The sequence below is a fragment of the Camelus dromedarius genome, chromosome 6 (genome assembly GCF_036321535.1).
Source record: "Camelus dromedarius isolate mCamDro1 chromosome 6, mCamDro1.pat, whole genome shotgun sequence".
NCBI classification, from domain to species: domain Eukaryota; kingdom Metazoa; phylum Chordata; class Mammalia; order Artiodactyla; family Camelidae; genus Camelus; species Camelus dromedarius.
The window spans coordinates 45,880,842-45,902,454 of NC_087441.1; the positions used below are offsets into that span (position 1 = coordinate 45,880,842).

The following is a 21,613-nucleotide window of genomic DNA, read 5'->3' on the forward strand; positions in this document are numbered from 1 at the left end:
GGTGGTCACAGATCATGTGAACCACCCCTCAGTAGATCATAGCGCATCAACCCCACACTGAAGAAGTGCTGAAGGACGGAGGCCCAAGGCCAGGGAGTCAGGGAGTCTTCATCTTGCCCCTCGGGTGCCTTCCGTGGGCTGACTGTCTTCTTGGCATTTTTGTTCCGAGCCTTGGAGGTGTCCATCCATAGCCCTGACAGCCGCAGCAATGAGCTATTTATTATGATCCAAAGTCCTCCACACGCTCCCCTCAAAGAGCCTCACCACACCAGATGAGCCTCTGCTGGCCAAGGAGGGGTGGAAGTTCCAAGGGGCAGGGCACTGTTCCCTCAGCCATGGGGGATCTGAGAAAGCCCTCTCTGTCGGAGCCCCGGTTGCATCCCAGGAGAGCCTTGCTAGCGCAGGACTTGTGCCTCTCAGAATCTTGGGTGAGGACAGAGAAACAGAGCCCACCAGCGCCTGCTGCCTTCCACTCCAAGCAAACCACTAACTGTAACCTGAGTATTGATTGTCTCTTTTACAACTTAGAAATAGTCACGAGACCTTTTGCCTGACATGCTGAAAATTAGACTAGTTTATAATCAGCAGGACCCCACAGGGTTGTGGGATGTTCAAAATCACACACCACCCAGGCTCCTTGGAGTAGAGTGCTGCAGGATGTAACAGCTGAAGTTCATTTTTGAGCTTTTGTGATACACTGAAGAAAAATGAAATTATTCACCCTTTGTAAGTGCATTAACTCTTTGATATTCCGAAGATTCCGTTTAATCAGTGCCTTCTTCAGGATGGTACGTGGAACCACAGATCCAGAAAGAGCCAGCTGGCTATACATATTCTTAGCATCAAGACAGAGGAAAGATTTGGGGAGAGTAAGAGGACAGAGGGTGGTGCTGGAATCTCTGAAAGTGGTTTCCACATCTGCTTACATCTCATTGGCCAGAATGTGGTCACATGACCACTCACTGCAAGAGAAGCTGGGAAGTATGGTTTCAATTCGAATCAATCGTGATCCTAACTGGAAATCAGGGCTCCTATTGCAAAGGAAGAAGTGGGAAAAAATTGGGCAGGCAACTGGCAGTCTCAGCCACTCCTGATTAGAAATGTTCGTTCCCTCCTGTTTCCTACTGTGGCTCTTTGCTCCTCATCTCTAGTACTTCCTCTTCCCTGTCCCATAGTAGGAGCCAGACTCACAGCCTCCTGAGGTCTCTCACTTGTATTTGAATCCTCTGCAGCCCCAGGAAAGGGGCCTGCTTGTTCAAGACATATCCTAAATAGCTGTTTATTGAGCACCTACTATGGGCCAGACACTTTGCACACATTACTTACAACTTGTTATAAGTTGTATTTTATAACTTATTATTATAGCAGGTGTATATATTATTGTCGAAGGTATTATTATATTCAATTTACAGATAAAGCAAGTGAAGATCAAGAGAAGGTCAGTCCAGTGTTGAGCCAGGATTTGACTTCAACTGGCTCTAAAGCCTGTGTCTTTCAAAACTGCCTCAGGGGTTTTCAAACCATGCTCACTGGTTTCAGGGGGTGTCCAGGGGTCCCTCTGAGGTTCCAGGGGAGCATAGGGAGGGGATAGGGGCAGACAGGACTCCAACACCACCCTCTTTAACCAGGGTCTCTTTACATTTGCAGAGTAAGGTTCTACGTTTGTGTTTCTTGAACAGAGTTTGTACAGCTAAACACATTTGGAAACCACGGAGATAAACCATGCTGAACTGATTGACAGTATATTAGAGTAGGAGAGAAAACCTCTGGTTTCCTTACCTATTTGTCACCCAGCTGCCAGTCCAGGTGCCAGCTGTGGGCTCTCTGGAGAACTGTTAAGTTTTCCCTCTGCCCAAAGAAGTGCTCAGTCTTGCTCTGAAATTGCATCCCAAGTGAAAGCAGTTGATATTAAGAAACCATATCTCTTTAAGAAGGTTTGACCCAAGTCATAAACCTGGAAGGGACCCAGAAGTGGATTTTCCCCCATGGTGCAAATCAAAATGGTTTAAAACCACAGAAGCCAGAAAATGGCTTGAGGCTGCAGGCAGGACAGTAGGTATCGGTGACATGACAAACTTCCCAGGCTTCTTTCCCTGTGAATACTTACCCTAGCCTCCTGCTGCCTTGATCTATCAGGCTTATTGCCTCTGCCAGTGGACTCTGAGGGGGTATGTTCACAGGACATGTTCCTGTTTTTTGCTGCTACTCAGGTGAAAATTGGAGAGCTCTCCTTTGTCTTTCATCCAAGATATAATCCCCAAGAATGATAACGGGGTTTTGGATAACAAAGCTTCCTGACTTTTGCATTTAACAGGACATGCTGTAGAATTCCCAGCCACAAGTAGGTCCAGGCTTCAGAACTGAAGTGCAGCTGGCATTGTTATTCCCACCCTCAGGCTTTCCATGGGTTGGAGTTTGATTCCATAGGGTATGGCGTTGCGGATGGATAGAGAATGACTCAGCCAGAAAAAGAAGAACTGGGATAGCACTCTTCATGGGGGGTGGAATGAGTGAAGGTGTGGCAAGGGCTTTTTCATTCTGAGGAAAGAAAAGAGTTTGTGCAGGGACACTGAGGGAAAGTACGCTGGGAGATTTTGGATTCATGTCAAGCAGATTGGACTTTCTGTCCTCTGTGGAAATCAGATATTTCTGAACAGTGAAGTGAGCTGATGGCCACAGGATTTAGGAAGACAAATCAATTGGCCATTATGGAATGATGTGTAATAAGAAGAATAGCAACTACTTTTTGAGTAAGTCTTTCTGTTTAATGCTTCACATTGTCCCATTTAATCCTCACAACATGGTAGTTGTCTGACAGGCAAGACAACCAAGACTCAGAGATTTTGTTCAGTCCTGGCCAGCAGATACTTCCTGAGCACAGTGTGCCAGGGGCTCTGAGGATGGAGCTGTGAGCAGGACACGTGGTCCTGTTCTCTGACAGCGTCCATTTCCAGAGAGACAGTCGTCAACAATACTGAAGGACCCCGAGGGACCCCTTTTGGAGACTGATGGGCTTCCCTTCAGGATGCTTCTTGTCAGGCTCCAGCCCAAAGCCACATCTTCACTTGATTCTTACAATACTCTTGAGAAATAAGATGAAGAAACTGAGACCCACAGAGAATAGAATGATTAGGGCCAGGAAGGGGCTCCAGTCCTGGCTGTTGGCTCTGCATTCACTGTGCTTCGCACATGAACACACTGACAGGGCTTCAGATGTGTGAGCAGGTAGCTCCATAGTATTGCCTGGGACATCCTGTGGTGTGAAGGGACCTCAGATAGCCTTCCCAGCTCCCTTACTTCACACCAGAGACGCTCACAAAGCGGGTGGGTGGTGGGAACTTCTGACTTACACCTCATTGTTCCTTCCATTCTTCCCCATGACTCTATTGTCAGCTAAAAAGTTTTCTCTGAATTATGAACGAGCAAAAGGAAATTATGTATGTGCTGGTGGGTATGTGTGAGACAGGGGGCGACTCACAGGCAGCAGCTCAGGAACCTGTGCTGTGAAGATGTCTGGGGTTGCTTTAGACACTGATTCATAGTCATTCTATTCCTGGTGAATGTGAGTTCAGTGTTAGAAACAGCCGCCACCATCTTTCATTATACATCCGTTCACAGCTGGGTTTCACTTTACACATGTCTCTGGCAGCGCCCAGTGAACAGATCTGACCATGCACGATGGTCTCCTCCCTGGAGAATGCCACCTTCCCACAGAGGAGGTTGGCGAGCGCTTTGCATGCTCTGTTCCTTTAGGAGCAAGATTGTTTCACATCCATCATGTCTGACCGCTGACCAGTCTCATCTGCCTGGCCTGGCTGCATCAGGCTGGACCCATCTGTCTTCCTGACACCTTTGCAGCAGCTGGAGGGGCTGGTGCACTTACCTTTGTGAGCACAGACCACTGCAAAGGCCCTGCCGCTTCCATGCCGCTGGAAAGTTCCCTCTCTCTTCCTTCTAGAGTGAGTTGATGTGCTTTGGATCCTGAGCAGCTCCTGAGGTGCAACAGGCTTCCGGCTGCTCTCTGTCTTGTATGACTGACCTTACTGGCCCCTCAGAGAGGCCCCCCAGCCAGGCCCCGCTGCTGCTGCCCCAGCCTGGGAAAGTGAAAATGCCCACTGCCTGTGCCAGGCACCTGGAGCGGAGCCACTTCACTCCACATTCATCACCTGGAGAGCCTCCCCCATAAAGACAAGCCAGTCTTCGTCCTCAGCCCCATGGCTGTGGCTTATGGGAAGGTATTTCCCTGACCTTACTCGAAGGACTTTAGGCTCCATGAACGAGGCTGCGAGTCGGTCTGGTGTTTTTCCTTCCTGTCAAACACAGGGAATTAGATTTGACCTCTGCTCTGATCACTCTAAAATCATTCTTGGCACTGAAGATGTCCCACCTTTGTAATCAGAGCATCTATTATCACCCTGATTGCTGCCAATGCTCCAATGGGGCGGGATCCAAAGGCAAATGCGATTTCCGTGATGCCTCCTCCCTGTGTTGAGTGCAGATGTCTTTAAATGCAGTGAAATCATGTCTAATAAGCATGCATCCGCATTCAGATGGCCCCGGGGTGCGTGAACAGTTTCCTGGCAAGGTGCCCCACCCCACCCCGTGCCACTTAGGGGACCCTTGCAGGTCCAGCAAGGAAAAGGCAGGGACAATCTCAAAGAAATCCCAATTCTCAATCAAACATTATGTGTTTAGGACAGACTCAGAAACGTGATGCTGTACTTTTCTCAGCACTAATGGAGACCCATGCACTTCTCAAACATGTTGAAAAGAAGAGGGAAAAAAGAGACAGCAAAAAACCACTGCACTCTGAGATTAAAGGAGGGAAATGGAAGTGAACGCTTCTCAGCTTCTAACTTAGAATTATTCTGTAGGGAAGCTGCTTCATTGCTCAGATGAAAATAGGATTAAGGATTACTTACACAAAGCTTTTTGTAAGAGTTACTTGTACTGTTTCTTTCGTTTTATGTTCATTAAACTTATATGTACAAATATTTTGCTTGGAACTGTGGAGGAGTCAATGATTATAAACCTTGTAATGAGAGGATCCCATTTTTCACCAAACACGTTGCCCAGGACCTGGTACAGAAGAGATGCCCTGTTGTTATTTGTGGAATGAATAGGGGAAAGATGAAAAAGATCATTCTCCAGAAATTAAAACTAACTGGAGGTTACAGACAAGCACATGCACACTTGTAACATAAGGCAGAATGTAGAGAGCATCTTAAGAGAAGAGCAAGCAAAGATTTGGGGGTTAAAGGTAGAGCAAGGCGGCATCCAGATGGCAGGACACAGAGATGCTGCACGTGAAGGGGTCTACCAGGGCTTCGATGGCTTAGAGAATTTCTTTGAAAAGGAGGGAGGGTAAACACCTTCCAGAGAGAAGCAAAAGCACCAGCTAAGCTGGGTGCTGGGGGAACATACGGTCACAACCAGTGTACCCAGACAGGCTGTGCAGGGGGGCGGGTAGGCAGGCAGGGCACCTCCTTCCCTCTGAGGACCATCTCATGCAGGCCAGCCACAGGCCCAGCCCTGACGTTATTTCCAGACTCACACTTGCCCTTCCAGGTGGAGAGCATTGCCATTTTATAGTTAGTCACAGGCAGTGCCAGGATTGCTCTTCCCTCCATCTAGGCAGGAAAGATGTTATTGAGACCAAAGGGAGCCCTTGACCTTGCACTAGAGTGTGGACTCAGTGCACAGGCGAGGGGTATTCACAAGGGGCACAGGTGGAGCTGGAACTAGGGAGAGCATGAGACAGTGGCAGTTTTGCTCTAGCAGGAAGGGAGCCCGGGGTGAGGATACCTATTAGAAAACCTTTGCAGGGGGTTGAGTAAGAGGATCCTGGGTTGGGAAAGCAGGGATGGAAGGCAAGAGGCCAGTGTGAGAGGCATTATTCCAAGAGCTTCAGAATACTCAAATGCAGGGAGCAAATAAGGGGCAGGAGGTAGAGGTTTTAGAAACATGAGAGATAGGAAGAGAAGCTGATTCTGGACAAAGGATGAGTTAGTTTGGGACATACAGAGGAAAAGTCACCCCCTAAATATTGCCAGGCCTCTGATCCACTACCCTTCCTCCTTCACTAGTTCTGCACCTTTTAATCTGCCATGTGGGAAGTGCATTGATGCAACAGTGCAACTCATGCTGCAGTCACTGATCAGGGACCAGCTGTAGACCAGGCGCAGGACTGGGCTCTTGTAGTCAAGGGCTCCCCCGTCTAGCTGGGAGACTGGAGTGAGTGCTCTGACAGACGGAGGGCTGGAGGCACTCAGTGTGAACATGGGGCGGTGAGTGAGACAGCGACGTCTTCTTTCTGCACGTGCAGAGCAAGGCACAGACATCTCACAGACAGGGCTTCCACGGCCTGGTGGCAGAGACCCAGGACAAGCACCAAAATTGTGCCACATCTTTATTGTCTCAGTGTGACACGAGCGGAGGCAGAAAGGACCTGAAGTCATTTTGGCCTCACAGCACCGCAGAGGCCTATTTGGAACTTCTTCGGAGCAAGGGTTCTCTGTCACCAAGTACCTGGTTCCAGGAGACCCAGGCCCACTGAGACGGAACTGAGCAGGAGGGTCTTTAGAACTCTAACATGGATCAGCATTTCAGCCTGCTGAAGGACAGCCATCTCCCAACGCTCTAGCGCCCGGGAGAGCAGAGAACGTCCACACAGGTGGGGGCGGGGGGCTGCCTCTAGGAATGGCCTTGGTGCTCCAGGATCCTGGCAAGAGCAGGCATTTGGAGCCTTTCTCTGTCACAGGAGGTCACTCAGGGCCAAGTGGGGCGCTAAGGCCCTTGGCCCACTGTCTCACGGCCTCCCTCTCTGTGCTCCCCATCCAGCCTCAAGCCCTTCTCCGGAAGGGCAGGATGCCCGGCGGCCAAGGAGCAGGAACCCGTCCACCTGGTCTGTGGAGGACGTGGTCTGGTTCGTGAAAGATGCTGACCCGCAGGCCCTGGGGCCCCACGTGGAGCTCTTCCGGAAGCACGTACGCCTGTGGTGGGCCTGGTGGGCGAGGACGGTGGGGGAGGGTCAGGGAGCTGTTGGGGTGGGGGGGGGCCTGCACTATGCCCTGGGGGCACCACTCAAGGGAGGCCAGATGGAAGCACACTTTTCTCAGAGCAGAACCACCACATAGTTTTGTTTTTAAGGGATGTTTGTCCCATCTTTTCCCTCACTTCAGCCTTTCTCGGGAGTGTCTGTTTTCCTGCCCATCCGTCCATCTGTGCATTCAACAAACATTTATAGCACCCCTACAGTATGCCAGCAAACTTAATAGTGCCTCTTCCTAAGCTGCTTTGAGAATTAAATGAGAAAATGCACATCGAATGTTTAGCATGGTGCCTGGCTCATAGATAGCCTTCAGCTAGCAGGTATTTGTATAATTATTTAGGAGATTCTAAAATATATAAAGATGATACAAGTTTTTAAAAGGTAAGAATTCATACTTTACCTGCCAAGCTTACTATGTCAGTTTTAGATTTGCTGCTATAACCAGTCACCACAAAGATAGTAGCTTAAAACCACACAAATTCACTATCTTACGGTTCAGTGGATCAGAAGTCTGACAGGGGTCTCACTGGGCTAAGACCAAGGTGTTGATGGGTCTGACATGTTTCTGGAGGCTCTGGGGAAAATTCATTTCCTTGCCTTTTCAGCATCTAGCTCCTCCCTCATTCTTGGCTCCTACCTCCCTGTCTGCATCCTTAGAGCCAACAACATCAAGCTGAGTCCTTCTTAGGCTGCCAGCCCTTTGGTTCTTCTGATTTCTTCTTCCACTTTTAAGGATCCTGTGATTGCATTGTCTCCCTCCTTCTCCAGTAATCCAGGATAAATTGATTCGTAGCCTTAATTCCATCTGCAACTTTAATTCCCCTTTGCCAGGTAACTGCTCATATTCACAGGTTTCAGGGATTAGCAAATAGACCTCTTGTGGGGAGGAGAGGGAGCGTTATTCTTCTCTACAGGAGTTACTATTATTTTTTTTCCTTCCTGTCTTTCATTTTATTTGAAGTGAAAATCATGGAAATCATACTTTCAGATCTGGAGAGGACACTCACATTTTCTTCGGGATATACTTGACCTCGGCTAACAGCGGGGCCTTGAGAGAAGCACCAGAGAGGGGTTGTGTTCAGATAGATCTGGGTGGGAGCAGTCTGGCCTCCTTCCTGAGTGAGAAGTGGAGACAGTGGAAGTCTAGGAGGTGGGGTAAAGAGAGAACATTAGGCAATGAGGACCCTGGGAGGGTCCACAGATGAGCTTTGCCCAGTCTGCCATTTTGCCATGGACATGGAGAGTGAATGACACGGAGTAGGCAATGCGTCAGTGCTGACTGGCTGGATAGAGGAATGAGAGGGGCTGGTGACACTTGCAGTTATTTGAGTCCTGTCTATGCCTCTTCTCCCCAACTGAGCACCCCAGATTTCTACCCTTTGTCTCTAGTAATCTGAAAATAGCAGTGTAGGTGAAGGAGGAAACCCAGCCTTACTTAGTTCATTAATCCAACACGCTGTCTGGAGGGGTGCCATTTTCAGAGACAAATAGGAGGAATACCAGGACCTCGGAGGATTGACATTCCCTTAATAGTTATTTGTGCTAAACCCTCTGATGAGGCAGGTGCATGTGCCACCTAGTATTATTGACAGGGACGAAAAAACACCTCAAATCCCTTATAGAGTGTCATTAGCAATTTGGTAATCAGCTAAAGGTGGGTGAGCTTACTGAGAAAAGAAACCAGAGATTAGGATGATAGACAGAAGTCAGGGCCTTACATGAGCACCTGGAATGGAAAGATAACCGCTAGTTCCAGGATCTAATGGGATGATGCTTTGTCTTAGTTCAGGCTGCAGTAACAGTCCCATAAACTGGCTGGCTTATGAATAACAGCAAATCTTTTCTGTTTTGGAGGCTGGAAGTCCAAGATCAGGGTGTCAGCAAGGTCACCTTCTGGGGAAAGCTCTCTTCCGGATTTCAGACTGCCATCTTCTCATTGCCTGAGGACACCAATCCCATTCACAAGGGCTCCACCTTCAGACCTTATCACTCCCCAAAGTCCCACCTCCAAATACTATCACTAAGGGGTTAGGATTTCAACATATGTATTTGGGGAGGGGATGAGGGGGACACAAACATTCAGTCCATGGGACACTTCCTGTTCCATTAGCCCTAGACTGGATAAGGAGATAAACATCGTACATGGTATATTGGGACAGTGGCTGGGGTTATGTTAGATTCCTTCCATCAGGAGAGAGCAGGGATATGAAAGATCCAGTATATCGAATGACCCCAGGGAGATGTTGGGAAGAGGAGCACATAGTATTTGTGGGCTTTAATTTATTTTCTTAAGATCTTGCTTCGGAACTAAGAGAATATGCATCTGAGTAAATCCATATCCCCTTATCTTATTTCCTGACCATACTCTAACCATAGCCACTATTTGATTACTCTGACCACCTTCTGGGTTTTCTTTTCTCTGATCCTGTTCCATCAGGAGATTGATGGCAATGCCCTCTTGTTACTGAAGAGTGAGATGATCATGAAATACTTGGGCCTGAAGCTGGGACCTGCACTGAAACTCTGCTACCATATTGATAAACTGAAGCAAGCCAAGTTCTGAAGATGTTTAAAGGATAGAAGTAAAATCCAGACAACAGATCTCAAGATCATCTTCTGAAGCCTTACCAACATCAGCCTCCATCGCAAAGATTCTCTTCTGAAAAAAATAACAACCACAAAGACTTGGTCTTTTTATAAAACTCGTGCATCTTTGCCTTTAAAAAAAATTCAACATGGCCCTTTTGAAAGGTTCCTCTGTGTTAGTGATTTGCCAAAAAATTATCCCCCAAATCTATTATTTTTCACATTCCTGGTAGGTTGGTTTCTTGTAGGGTGGGTCCTATTTTTATAATGAGAGTGTGGGGAACTGAGTGTTATCGCTCAAAGAGGACCCTTGAGGCTTCCAGTGATGTTAGAAGGACCTTTGTCTCTGCAGCACCACCTGTCTTTAACTCGGACCTGGGGACCTATCATTGTGAGCCTTGCCTGATTCAGCTCTGAAAGCTGTCTTCTGAGGATAAATGCCTCACTTTGCACTATCTGGAAAACTTGAATTCTTTTGCTCTCTGAAAGAGAAGAAGAAGGAAAAAAAAATTCTTTTCTATTCCCAGTTATCTGAAGTACTGTGTTGCCCCACTAGAGGGCAGACTGCTGATGAAATTTCAGGCCCCTCATTGCAGTAGCCTGATACTCAGTACCCAGAGGATGGGTAGGGTTTCTGTGAACAAGATCTAGCCTACACAGACATGGGAAATTAATTCCCAGTGAGCACCACAGATTGCAACTTGGGAAGAAATCATCTTCTAGAAGGTTCTAGTTCATATCCAATCATTATTGACTGACTGAGATGCAGCAAAGGCAAGAATTTGGAAGCATGTTCTTCCCAGATGGGGTTTTGGAGTTCCTTCCCTTCCAGAGTCCTTACTGAGCTGTCAATGTGTTGGCACATGGGAGAGTCTTAGTGACATTTAGCCATGGTGTTTCTTAAAAAAAGTAAGAAGAAAGATGTCTCGACTCAGCTTTGAAATGGGAGAGTGCTGATTTCTAGTCACACTGAAGGACTGTATAGTTGTATCTGTGGTTAATTTTTCCATCTTCAACAAATACACGGACATGCTATTATGAGGTTTAATTCAATTTACAAATAGGTTTTCCTTTCTCACCTTGGAGTAATAGAAAAAAAATTGATTTCTACCCCTTTGCAGCTGTGTCCAGGGAAGGACAATGAATCCACAATTTATGAGACAGAAGGGCAACCTCATCTCCATTTTTCTTCTTATCCTTTTCGTTTCTCTCTTCCCCTGTCTCTTTTTCCCTTCCTCTCTCACTTAACAGGAAACATATCTTCAAAATGGATGGTCCTTTGCTGTGGGCATATCATTTTCCTTTAAAAGCACCTGCAGTGTTGGAGGTGAGGAGGACCTTGTGATCTCTGGGAGGGCGAGGATCAAGGACAACTCAGGGCCTCCCTTGGCCCAAATGCAAGTTAGAAAAAGCACACTGTCCCCGGTGGGCAGCCTGGCAGGGGTCTCGGCTGGATTTCAGCCCCCTCACCCCTCCACCAGCTGCCCTTGTGCAGGACAAGACCTGTACAGACTTGAGTGCAGCCCTGGGTATATTTCTGTGTTGATCCTCTGTAAATCATACAGAACCTAGGCAAGGATCGTAAGAAGAATTCCATGCCGTGCCATTAGACCCACTTTGATGAGTGATATTTGAGAAAGCACGTCATAGCAAAAACCCTTTTTAGATACACAAATGGTGGCTAGATTTAGAGCACAACAGAGAAGGGACAGAGGAGAATGTCCTAAAAGTGCCCACAGAACCGAGCTTGAGTTACCAGGTCATGGAAGAGCTGAATGTTAGTTCTGGCACCTGACAAAACTACTCTGAATCAGGCCTTGGGACAGAGTCCTCAAGATTTTAAAGTGATAGATTGTCCCTCAAAGTCGGTTATTTGTGAAATGCTTACTGCTGGTCTGGAGTTAGAGTCTCCCTCAAAAACCCATGGATAGCTTATGCATTCAGAATGGCCAATGTGAAAACAGTAAGAGCCAGAAATCCCACAGCAACCATGTTTCTCCTTCTTTTGCTCAGTCCTCTAAAACTTGCGGTGCCTCTTCCATCAACATATACCTCATACAGAGACTTTCAAAACTTCCTACCCATTCTCAGTAGTGCCCCTTCAGGATAAAAACATCAACATTGGTGTCCCCCAAATCCAAATCATCCCCAAACAATATCAGAGAGATGCTTGGTGTGGTTTTCAGGGGAGAGAGATTTTGCCATCTCAAGTGTAGGAGAAAAACTGGGTCCATGTTCGTGGGATCTGCTCTCATGGAGGTGCTATCTCATTTTGCATTAAACTTTAAGTGGGACAGATTGCTGAAGCCATGATATTTAAGGTTTGACTTTTTAAAAATCTTCTTACTCTTAAGATGAATGCTGCCATATCAGAGAATAACCCAGGCAGAAAGTTCTTCCTTGCCTGTTTTTGCACTGAAATGCAATTAGCCCACCACATTATTGTTGTAATACTGCAATTATAATTAATTTTCACCCCTTTCAAAAATCTCGTCAAACCAGGCAGCTAAATAGCTTAGCAAATGTAAAACATGCCAGGCCATTTCCTCTAAACAGACCTTACAGAGTCAGGCCATGTGTGTCACCCCGTCCGAATGGGAGCTTGTTTGGGGGGCCTCGCACTTGTACAGACGTGGTGCTTGTTATTCCACGGCAGTAGCTTTGCTTCGGGTTGTGGCGAATAATGATATAGTTTAGCATAATTCCAAATTAGAGTGTGTGTGTGTGTGTGTTCATGCTCCAGACACTTCCAATTACACTTGTCTGTTAAACACTTTTACAAAAAAAAAGTCTAGAGACAGTTCTATTGCCTAAGGCATTTTAAATATTTTATGAAGCACATTATTCCCTTTGTGAAGACTTCAGGTAAAAGATGTGCATTTTGTGTGTGTGTGTGTGTGTGTGTGTGTGTGTGTGTTTCCTGACACTGTAGTTGGAAGAGCCTTAGGAAGTAGCTAGGTGTGTATCGGCTGTTGGATTTGCTTGGTGTCAAAGGCTTCCCCAGCTTTGTGGCACAGAGGGGGACCCCACTCTAGGCTGTTACTACTGGGTATCCCCTCTAATGCCAGTAGGGTGCGCCCTGGAGGCTGCTGGGGGTTGGTTCTGGGGTTCTGGGCCTTCCCAGGTCAAGAGCTGGCTGACAGGACTCCACTCCGTGTGACTGAGGGGACAAGCCTAGCCAGGAAGCCCACTGGGCAGGACCAGCCGTCTGGAGCCTAGTTTAGTGCCCGCCAGAGCTGCACCGCTCCCCCATCATTTCCCTTCAGCAGGAAAAAGGAGTGGAGAGCACCTCACCAGAACCAAATAGGATACTGAAATACACCAGGGAGGGATACTGAGCTGCGGTTAGGAAGGAAACTGTGAGGAGGGGAAGACAAAACTACAAATGTCTTAGGAAGACAGTAAAAGGGGGTCTCTTCTAACAGCCCCAACCCTTTAAGCTACAATATCCTATTTTTGTATTTATGTGTGGAATAGTTCTTATGTTTTAAAACATTAAAATTATGTTTTTTATTATTTTCTGAGATTGTTTTAGGAGAATTTTGTCATAGCTCCGAAGATTATTGGAAATGCCCAGAAGTGACAAGGGACTTGAATTTAGTCATTGTCAGAAGGTCTTGAAAGACGGAGATATTCTGCTTTCTTTCCAAAGAACTAGCCAGGTTTCCTCCGTGTGAGCAGAAGGTGAGTGCTGCCTGCCGTTTGCTCTGACCTGGTACTTTTCTAAGTCTTCTCCGATGGGCTTAGGTGAGGAGGAGATGGGACTCACTTTTTTTTTTTTTTTTCCTTAAACCACAGATAATAAGACAGGGGACTGGGAAGGAGTGTGTGTTTTTTTGGAAACTGCAATATTTTGTTAAGGAGAGGGATGAACACCTGCCCATGGGTGTGGTTTATTTTTTGTCACAAACACACTCCAAGAACTGAGTCACTGCCCAGCTCTGCTCTGGTCTTGCCATGTGCCTTAGTCTCCATGGCACGAGAAGACCATGCTGAGAACCCCAGCTGTGACCCCAGCAGACGGTCAGCTGTTTAGAGGTACAAGCAGTCCTGTTCCCACCTTGTGATGTCACCCTGGTGGCGACTCTCACACAACTCTCACCCGTGCTGCCCTGGGAAGAGCCCTGGGAGCCTCAGCTTCCAGAGTCCCCTTCCCTCCAGCCACTAGCCTAATTGAAGACGATTCCTTTGCGGACAATTGGAAGCTGGATTTTTGGAAATCTAGCATTTACTTGAAAGAGAATCGCTCTTATCTATTGCCACCAGTTAAATATTATGGAAACATGTCTGCTAACAATTTGCTTTGTGTAATTTGTTCTAATGCTAATAAGTAACAGCTGGGACACTTCCTGTGGTAAATTCCTTTGTGGTTACAGTGGTATGATCACACATGGACTTCACCAAATCGCTGTACTTGAGAAGAACGCTCACTCTGGCTCTCCCAGGTTGCAGGAAATTCCCAAACTGAGAAGCAGTTCTGGGCAAAAGCATATATTTTTAGAGGAGGATTTGCTTTTCTTCATTCTCTTGTTTTCCTAAACAGGGCCCCAGACCTGTGCTCTTAAAATCCTGCATAAAGAGCCTGGGGTTCTCCTCCTGCTTGGCGTTGAGCTTGGTTTCCTCCAGAGGAAAAGACAGCAAGCAGAGCTAAAGAATGACACCTCCCCCCAGGTCAGTGTGCTGTGCCCAGAGCTGATATGGAGAGGACAGGGCGAGAGCAGTGGAGATGCATCTGAGAGCCAAGAGCTGTTCAGCAGCTGATTAGGTAGTGATGGCAGACAGCATGGGCATCTTGCTGTCCGGAGGGTCTAAATGTACCACTCAGACTTGATCAGGGCCATCAGCCCACCACTCTCTGCTCTGTACTCGACCACATGACCTGAGCCTTAGAGTTGGTTCCACGCACTAGATGCTCATCGCAAAGGCCAGCACAAATGCCTTCTACTGGATCCTACTTTGGAACACAACCAAAGCCTTGCTTCTCCAAACAGCTCACTAGGAAATACCCGACCTTCACTGGGTGTCATTTTACAGTAAGCATATATGACCGGAGGCTACCTCCACCATAACCTATAATTGTAGCATCCTCAAACCTCAGGAAGGCTCTACCTCCTCATCCAGTGCTGGAACACCTTCCCTACAGCCCTGAGAAATGGCTCTGCCTGACCGCGTCCCATTAGGAGGCGTTCACTCCCATAGGAAGTGGCTTATTTCTCCGTTGGACAGCTCTGGTTGTGAAAACATTATTTCTCAGGGAGACACAGATGTCTGTGAATCAGACACAGACGTTTGAGATGAAGCCAACTCTGCAATCCTCTTTTAAACAGAGCTTGTCCAGGCAGGAACCACACCTACAATACAAATTGACGTTGGCAAGTCCAGCCCAGCTCCACTACGTTAGGGCAGAGGAACAGACACCACATACAAATACAGGACTCAGATAGGTCGCAGCCATCAGATTCATCAACCCTGTCATGAAAAACTATTAAAATTCTTGTGACCTCACACACACACAAAAGGGTGTCCTGGGAGAATCTTCAGTGTCGTTGTAAGTCTGGCTTTGGTCATACAAGCACGCGAGTAACAAAAGATTGCGTGAATGAATCTACAAGTCCATGGGCCTCATTAACTGAAAAAAACACCATGACACGCGGAGGTTCCATCTCTTAATTGTACTCACTGGTGATTTAATAAACTAGGGAAGCTTTAGTTTATAGACAAAAACAAGGAATAATTGATGATAGAAAAGTAAACATGGTCTGTTGTGAATTTATTCAAGCCTTGTGCAGTTCATGACACCAAGCCCAAGCAGATTTCATGCTTGTGCATGCATTCCCCAGTGAGTGTGTATTTGTGAGTTAATGCAATAAGAGATGGGAACTGGGGAAGGTTTGGGAAGGGATTGCCAAAGGAGATTTTGCTTTCTAGAGCATTCTTATTCAGAAGAACTATCTAGCAATGATTTAGAAATCAGACAAAACATAGTTTATGTAGTTTACTTAGATAAACTTCTGGATTGTGGGGCAGATTCTCTATGAAAATTGTTCAATCTTGGTAACTTGGAAAAAGCAGCTAAAATCCAGCACCTTGCCCAGCACCTGTCATACAAAAGGCATCTCATTCATATTCATTGACTGACTTAAGGAACTTGTTTAGTTTTCATATTTTCTTCAAAAAGCCGTGAGTTTCTTTTGGGAGCTCATATCTTTACTGAGAGGAGAACCGCTGAAGGGACAGGCCAGAAGAGCAGGAGGCCTTTCCAATGGTTCTCCAAACGCTCGAGCAGGCCAACCCTGTGGTCACCGATGTGAGTTTCTGTCTCCTCTTTTTGTCGTAGGATCTCACATTCTGCTTAGCCCCGTGCTCCACTGCGAGTGTTAGAGAGGAACAAAGGCTTCTTCACAGCTGTACTGTTTTTTTCCTTTGCAGATTTCTTTTTATTTTATTTTAAATTTTTTATTGAAGTATAGTCAGTTATAATGTGTCGACTTCCGATGTACAGCATGATGTTTCAGTCATACATATACATACATATAATTGTTTTCACATTCTTTTTCATTATAGGTTACTACAAGTTATTGAATACAGTTCCCTGTGCTATACAGAAGAAATTTGTTTTTTTATCTATTTTATACATAGTAGTTAGTATTTGCACATTTCAAACTCCCAATTTATCCCTTCCCACCTCCTTCCCCCCCAGTAACCATAAGTTTGTTTACTATGTCTGTGAGTCTATTTCTTTTACAGCTTTACTTTTAAGACATCTCCTTTTCTTTCTCAATCCACAATGCCTCTCAGAAATAAGTAGGGTGTCCACTGGCTGGTTAACTGAAGGACTGTAAGGGTCTCCGGGAGGCAGAGCACACTGTCCATGAGCCCTGCATTCCCAGGACCCTGCTTGCCTGGGCGGTGGAGGGGGGCAGGTCAACGGGGCATCTTCCCTACAAGCCACAGGCTGAGGGTAGCACCGCTGAGGAGGCGCCGCCACGGGAAATGGGTAGAAGAGAACCTTCCAGGTCCTTTTCGCTCTTTACTCATCTCCACCCTTGAGAACAGATTCAGAAAGATCAGGGGCTTCTCTTTTTTCCCCAGATGGTTACATAGGAGCATTGAGAATCATGTGACCAATTTTTTTGTCCACAACCACTCCAAAACTTAAGAGTGTTTCACCTTCAAAGAAACCACCTCAAAAGCCTGGGCATGTGTTCCAAGGATGTTCTCATTGCTCAGAATATTCCTAGTGCATCTCTTTTGGGGTCATCTTTAGGAGCTGGAACACATTCTCCTCAAAGTGGAAAGCCTATCACTTGAGGGTGGGTTTTTTTCCTTTTTGGAGCCAAAGGCACTGGGGTCATGTCTGGTGAGCAGCATGAGCAACACTGGTAATTCGAGATGTAAAACAACATGTCTTCATACTCATTAGTTTGTCTTTTCCTTGTGTCTTTCCATACTGGGTACCAATGGTTTGAGCAATAATAGCCACAATTCATTTGTTAACTTAACTGTATTAGGCAGGTGTCAGTATAAGAAGCCGCAGTGTAGACTACTTTGAAGGGCAGCGTCATCTGGATGAACATTCAACATGTTCATTTTATTTTTTTATTTTTTATTGTAGTGTAGTCAGTTTACAATGTGTTAATTTCTGGTGTACAGCATAATGTTTCAGTCATACATATACATACATCATTTTCATACTCTTTTTCACTATAGGTTACTACATGATATTGAATGTAGTTCCCTGTGCTGTATAGAAGAAACTTGTTGTTTATATATTTTATATATAGTAGTTAGTATCTGCAAATCTCAAACTCCCAATTTATCCCTTCCCACCCTGTCCCCCCTTTGGTAACCATAGTTGTTTTCTGTCTATGAATCTGTTCCTCTTTTGTAAATAAGTTCATTTATGTATGTGTGTGTGTGTGTGTTTTAGATTCCACATATGAGTGATACCATATGGTATTTTTCTTTCTCTTTCTGGCTTACTTCACTTACAATGATGATCTCCAGGTCCATCCATGTTGCTGCAAATGGCATTATTTTATTCTTTTTATGGCTGAGCAGTATTCCATTGTATAAATATACCACAACTTCTTTATTCGGTCATCTGTTGATGGACATTTAGGTTATTTCCATGTCTTGGCTGTTGTAAATAGCACTGCCATCAACGTGTTCATTTTAAAGTAATCTCATGGTCGTATCTTTAGGCATTGTAAGCTGAGGCTATTGTGAGTTTTTGCAAAGAAACAGAGACCACCCTCATACCTAGAACCCTAGAATACCAGGGGACTTAGGAGGAAGAAGCCTTGGGGGGCACCTGGACAGCTCACTCCAGTGTAGAACCTTCTCCACAGCATATCCCACTGGGTCCACATCACTCTGTGGGGGCAGACTATGGTACAGAGCAAAGAAACAAGCTCTCCAAGTTACCACCCCCACTCCCATCTCCTCATCTGGAAAAGGAGGGGCATCCAGATGACCTTCAGGGCACTTACAGCAAAGGCTAGCGGGGCTGTTGGCTCCTCGGTCTTCCATTTTATGACTTCAGCTTCTGCCTCTGCTCCTGTTTGTCCTTGTCTAGGTGTTTTCTCATCCTCTTCTCTCATGGGCCCATAGCTCCTCCTCAGAGCCACATAAGCATCACTCTGCTATCATTTCTCATTTTTTCTTTTTTACTTTGCATTTCATTCTTTCTTCCTGTCTTCATGTTTTTTTTAGTTTCCCCTTTTTTGTTTTTCTCCATTCCACTAGCTCAAATGCCTTGTGGGAAGGAGAGGAGGTGGAGAGAGAAATAATCAACAGGTGGCCTCTTCCCTCACTGGCAAGATGGTCCTGACCCTTGCCTGCCTTCCACTGTCCCATTGTCACCCACCTACAGCATTCCCCGGCTCTGTCGTGCTTCCGGCCCCATCTCCACTTGTTCATTCCATTCCTCAAGGTCTAGCTCTCTCAGTCTGTCCTTGAGTTTGGGAATAAGAGTCCCATCCCTTTTGATTGCTTTGTTCTGTGACTCACCCTGATGTCTCACTGATAGGCTTTATCAACCTTCCTCAAGCACATACCCCAGTGCCCATCCCACTGGGTGTCCCTCCTCATTCAGCCTCGAAGGTCAAGAGCCAAGTGACCTGGAGCCGTTGTGACATACCTCTTGAGAAACAAGCATTGTTTCTCCCAGTCATGCTGCCTCCTGCAATCTGCAGGGAGTCACTCTGCCCTCCAGTAGCCTTTCCCATCATTCCACACTTCTTTATGGAACATGTAGCTTTGTCCAGACCCGCTTAGCATGGACTGCACCTCCTAGTGACCAAAGCCAAGCCAGTGTCTCAGTGTAAATGAGAAGGGCCAGCCTGGATCAACGATGAGGCACAATGAGCTACGTCAGAAGCACTTCTGGGCTGAGGGTTTGTCATTAGTCATTTACAGGTCCACTGAGATATGCGCAGTATGAAGTGGCTTGTGTCTGGGTGGTGGAAGATGATGACACATTTCCCAAAGGAAAATATGGTGTAGAGGGGGGAGAAAGGCAGCAAAATTCTGGAATGGGGATGCTCTATTCCTGGGCTTCATCCAGCATCATCACACCCCCTCCCCAGGAACTGAAAGCGTTTCTGCCCAAGGATGAGAGGGTTCGGAGGACTTTGATTTCTTTCATTACCCACTGTGTGCTAAGCCGCAGTACTTAACTTGCTGTCATCTTCCACAGATATCTTTGATCACATGAGGATTAAAACAAATGAGCTCCTCTCATCTCATCCTCCAAAAATTTTGAAATATCAGTTGCTTTATACAGCATATATTTTCATTTTACAGACATCGGTTGATCTGTTTGTTTTTCTCCTGTATATACGTAGAAGTAACTTTATCAATATAAAATTTTTAAGTACAATTGTAGATTAATTTACTTTTAATTCGATACACACAAAAACTAAACATATAGACAAAATAAACTCATTTCATCATAATTGTATTCTGTTGCTATTTTTTTTCTTCATATTAACAGTGAAAACTTTTTGTTAAATTCTATTGTAACATCACAAAGCATCGTGAGGCTGAAAGTTTTGTGTTTTTCTAGCTATGCTAGGTTGTATGTGGCATGGCTCTTGCTAAATAATGTGGAGTTCTGAGTAAGTGAAAATCCATGTTTGCTAAGCTCTCGAGGTTGAATGATGATGTGCCTTTTGTTTTGTAAGTTGAGGAGGTTATTTTCAGATTCTTTCTTTCAGTGCAGCCTTAGTTAATCTCATGTTTCCACCTCTTTATTCTGAGTCTTGACCTCGCTGTGCCACGCAGGAGACTTTCTCTCTCTGTCCACCTGGGAGGCTGGCAGCCACTCCCTTTCCCTGGTTAAGTTTTGTCTTTAACAAGGGTACCAATAAGACATGCCCCCATCTCAGTAAGAGAAAAACCCTCCCTAGATGGTCTCCCCTCTCTTCTAATGAAAGATTTTAAAAGGGTATGTGTGCGCATTTTCACGTGTGTACTTATGATTAGGTTTGGGGATCCAAGACAAAGGTCATCCAGTGGAAGTTTTTACATCATTTGCTTGTGCTGAGCGAGGCACGTGTGCAAGAGGGACCCCATGTGTGTACTTCATATACTCTAGTTACTTGCAAATTCCTGTGCTTTCACTTTTTCTGGGCATTAGGTAATTCTGGAACATTACTTCAATTCCCCGCTTTACTTAAAAGTGCTTTAGGAACGTGGAGCTTCAAGCTTAGGAAATAGTATAGTTTTAGGGTATGGCTTTTTTCATTTTTGAAATACCAATGGGTCTAATTTTGCAGACCAGAAGTCAGTGAATAGAAGTCATTGTAATGGGGAACAGCGTTTCCAGTGGAGAGAAAAGGCAGCAAACTGTCACCTGGGGAAAGAGCCTCTCCTTAATTCTTGCTCTTTGCTAGCATGATGCAATCAGTGTTTCCTGATACTGGGACAATCCTCTCGCCTCAAAGTGTTCCTATGTAATTGTGTCACATAATGGGGAATTGTAATAGGCAATTTGGTCCTGTAATTCAGTTTGCAGAGCATGCAAACATAAGATAACTAGGTTAAATGCAAATCAGCATTACACTAAGGTACAAAAAACGGGGTGGGGTGGGGGCAGAAAAGATGCTGTGTACATAACTTAGAAACAACGTGAATTTTATTCCCCATGTGCCTCAAAGTGTAGAGTTTATTAATGTTATTTATCCTCTTAGTTTAATTTCATTCCAGACTGTTCACCCAGGTACCTTATCTGTATATGAACGTACATGTGTCCTTACTGCACATATTTATGGTTTGTCTCTTATTTGTAATAAGCAGTCTCCGAGGGAAGCCCCTTCTTCAGGAGTGAGGTGATGTGCTCATTTTTTACGATGTACGGTGCAAGTAGACTGTTAACAGACACATTGTTCTATATGACACCATATCAAAATGTGCTTTCAGTTTTTCAAAGCCTTTTTGTTATTGTCTGTAACTTTTTTCTTTGGGCTAATTCTTTCATTATTTAGAGGTCTATTTTTAATGTATTCCCTTAAGCAGTGACTGGTAGGTACAGTATAGTCAGATATGTAGTTTCATTAAATAAACACTGCTGGCCTTAATGATTTTAATATTTTCAGGTGCTTTTTTTCATTTTTGAAGCAGAATTTTTTTTTTTGTAGTACAGTATATCATGGGCCTGCGAGTGATTCAGTAAAATTTCTAAATCTTAAAATTCCAAGATAATGCAGTATTTTCTGTTCATTCTGTAAAAAGTAGTTCTGTATTTTTAATAAAGAATGGAATTTATATGTGCCTCTGTATATTTTATCTGATCAACTTTTTAATGTTTATTATTCTTTCATTAGGACTAGTTTCTATAAGTAGATAACAAGGAAAAGTCTTTCGAAAAGAGTCTTTTGACAGCCAAGACCTCAAAAGCCTAAATCACAGCTGCCTGGGAGGCCTCTCCCACCAGCTGCCTGCAGCCCCTCAGGGTGGCCAACCCAGCTCCCA

The 21,613-nt window shown here is 45.4% G+C and overlaps 1 protein-coding gene across 6 annotated transcripts in view; it reads left to right on the top strand.

Annotated features, from left to right (window-relative positions):
- The window catches only part of SCML4 (Scm polycomb group protein like 4), a 106,418-nt gene extending 85,012 nt beyond the window's left edge, over nucleotides 1-21,406 (top strand). For 4 of the 6 annotated variants that reach the window (XM_010989612.3, XM_064486808.1, XM_064486807.1 and 1 more), the window contains 2 exons: nucleotides 6,841-6,986; nucleotides 9,489-21,406. In XM_010989612.3, the coding sequence (XP_010987914.1) occupies nucleotides 6,841-6,986; nucleotides 9,489-9,614 (272 nt within the window). In that variant the 3' untranslated portion in view covers nucleotides 9,615-21,406. The remainder of the gene's footprint in view (nucleotides 1-6,840; nucleotides 6,987-9,488) is intronic. The other 2 variants (XR_010381277.1, XR_010381276.1) reach the window with 2 other exon arrangements.
- Nucleotides 21,407-21,613: the final 207 nt, after the last annotated feature.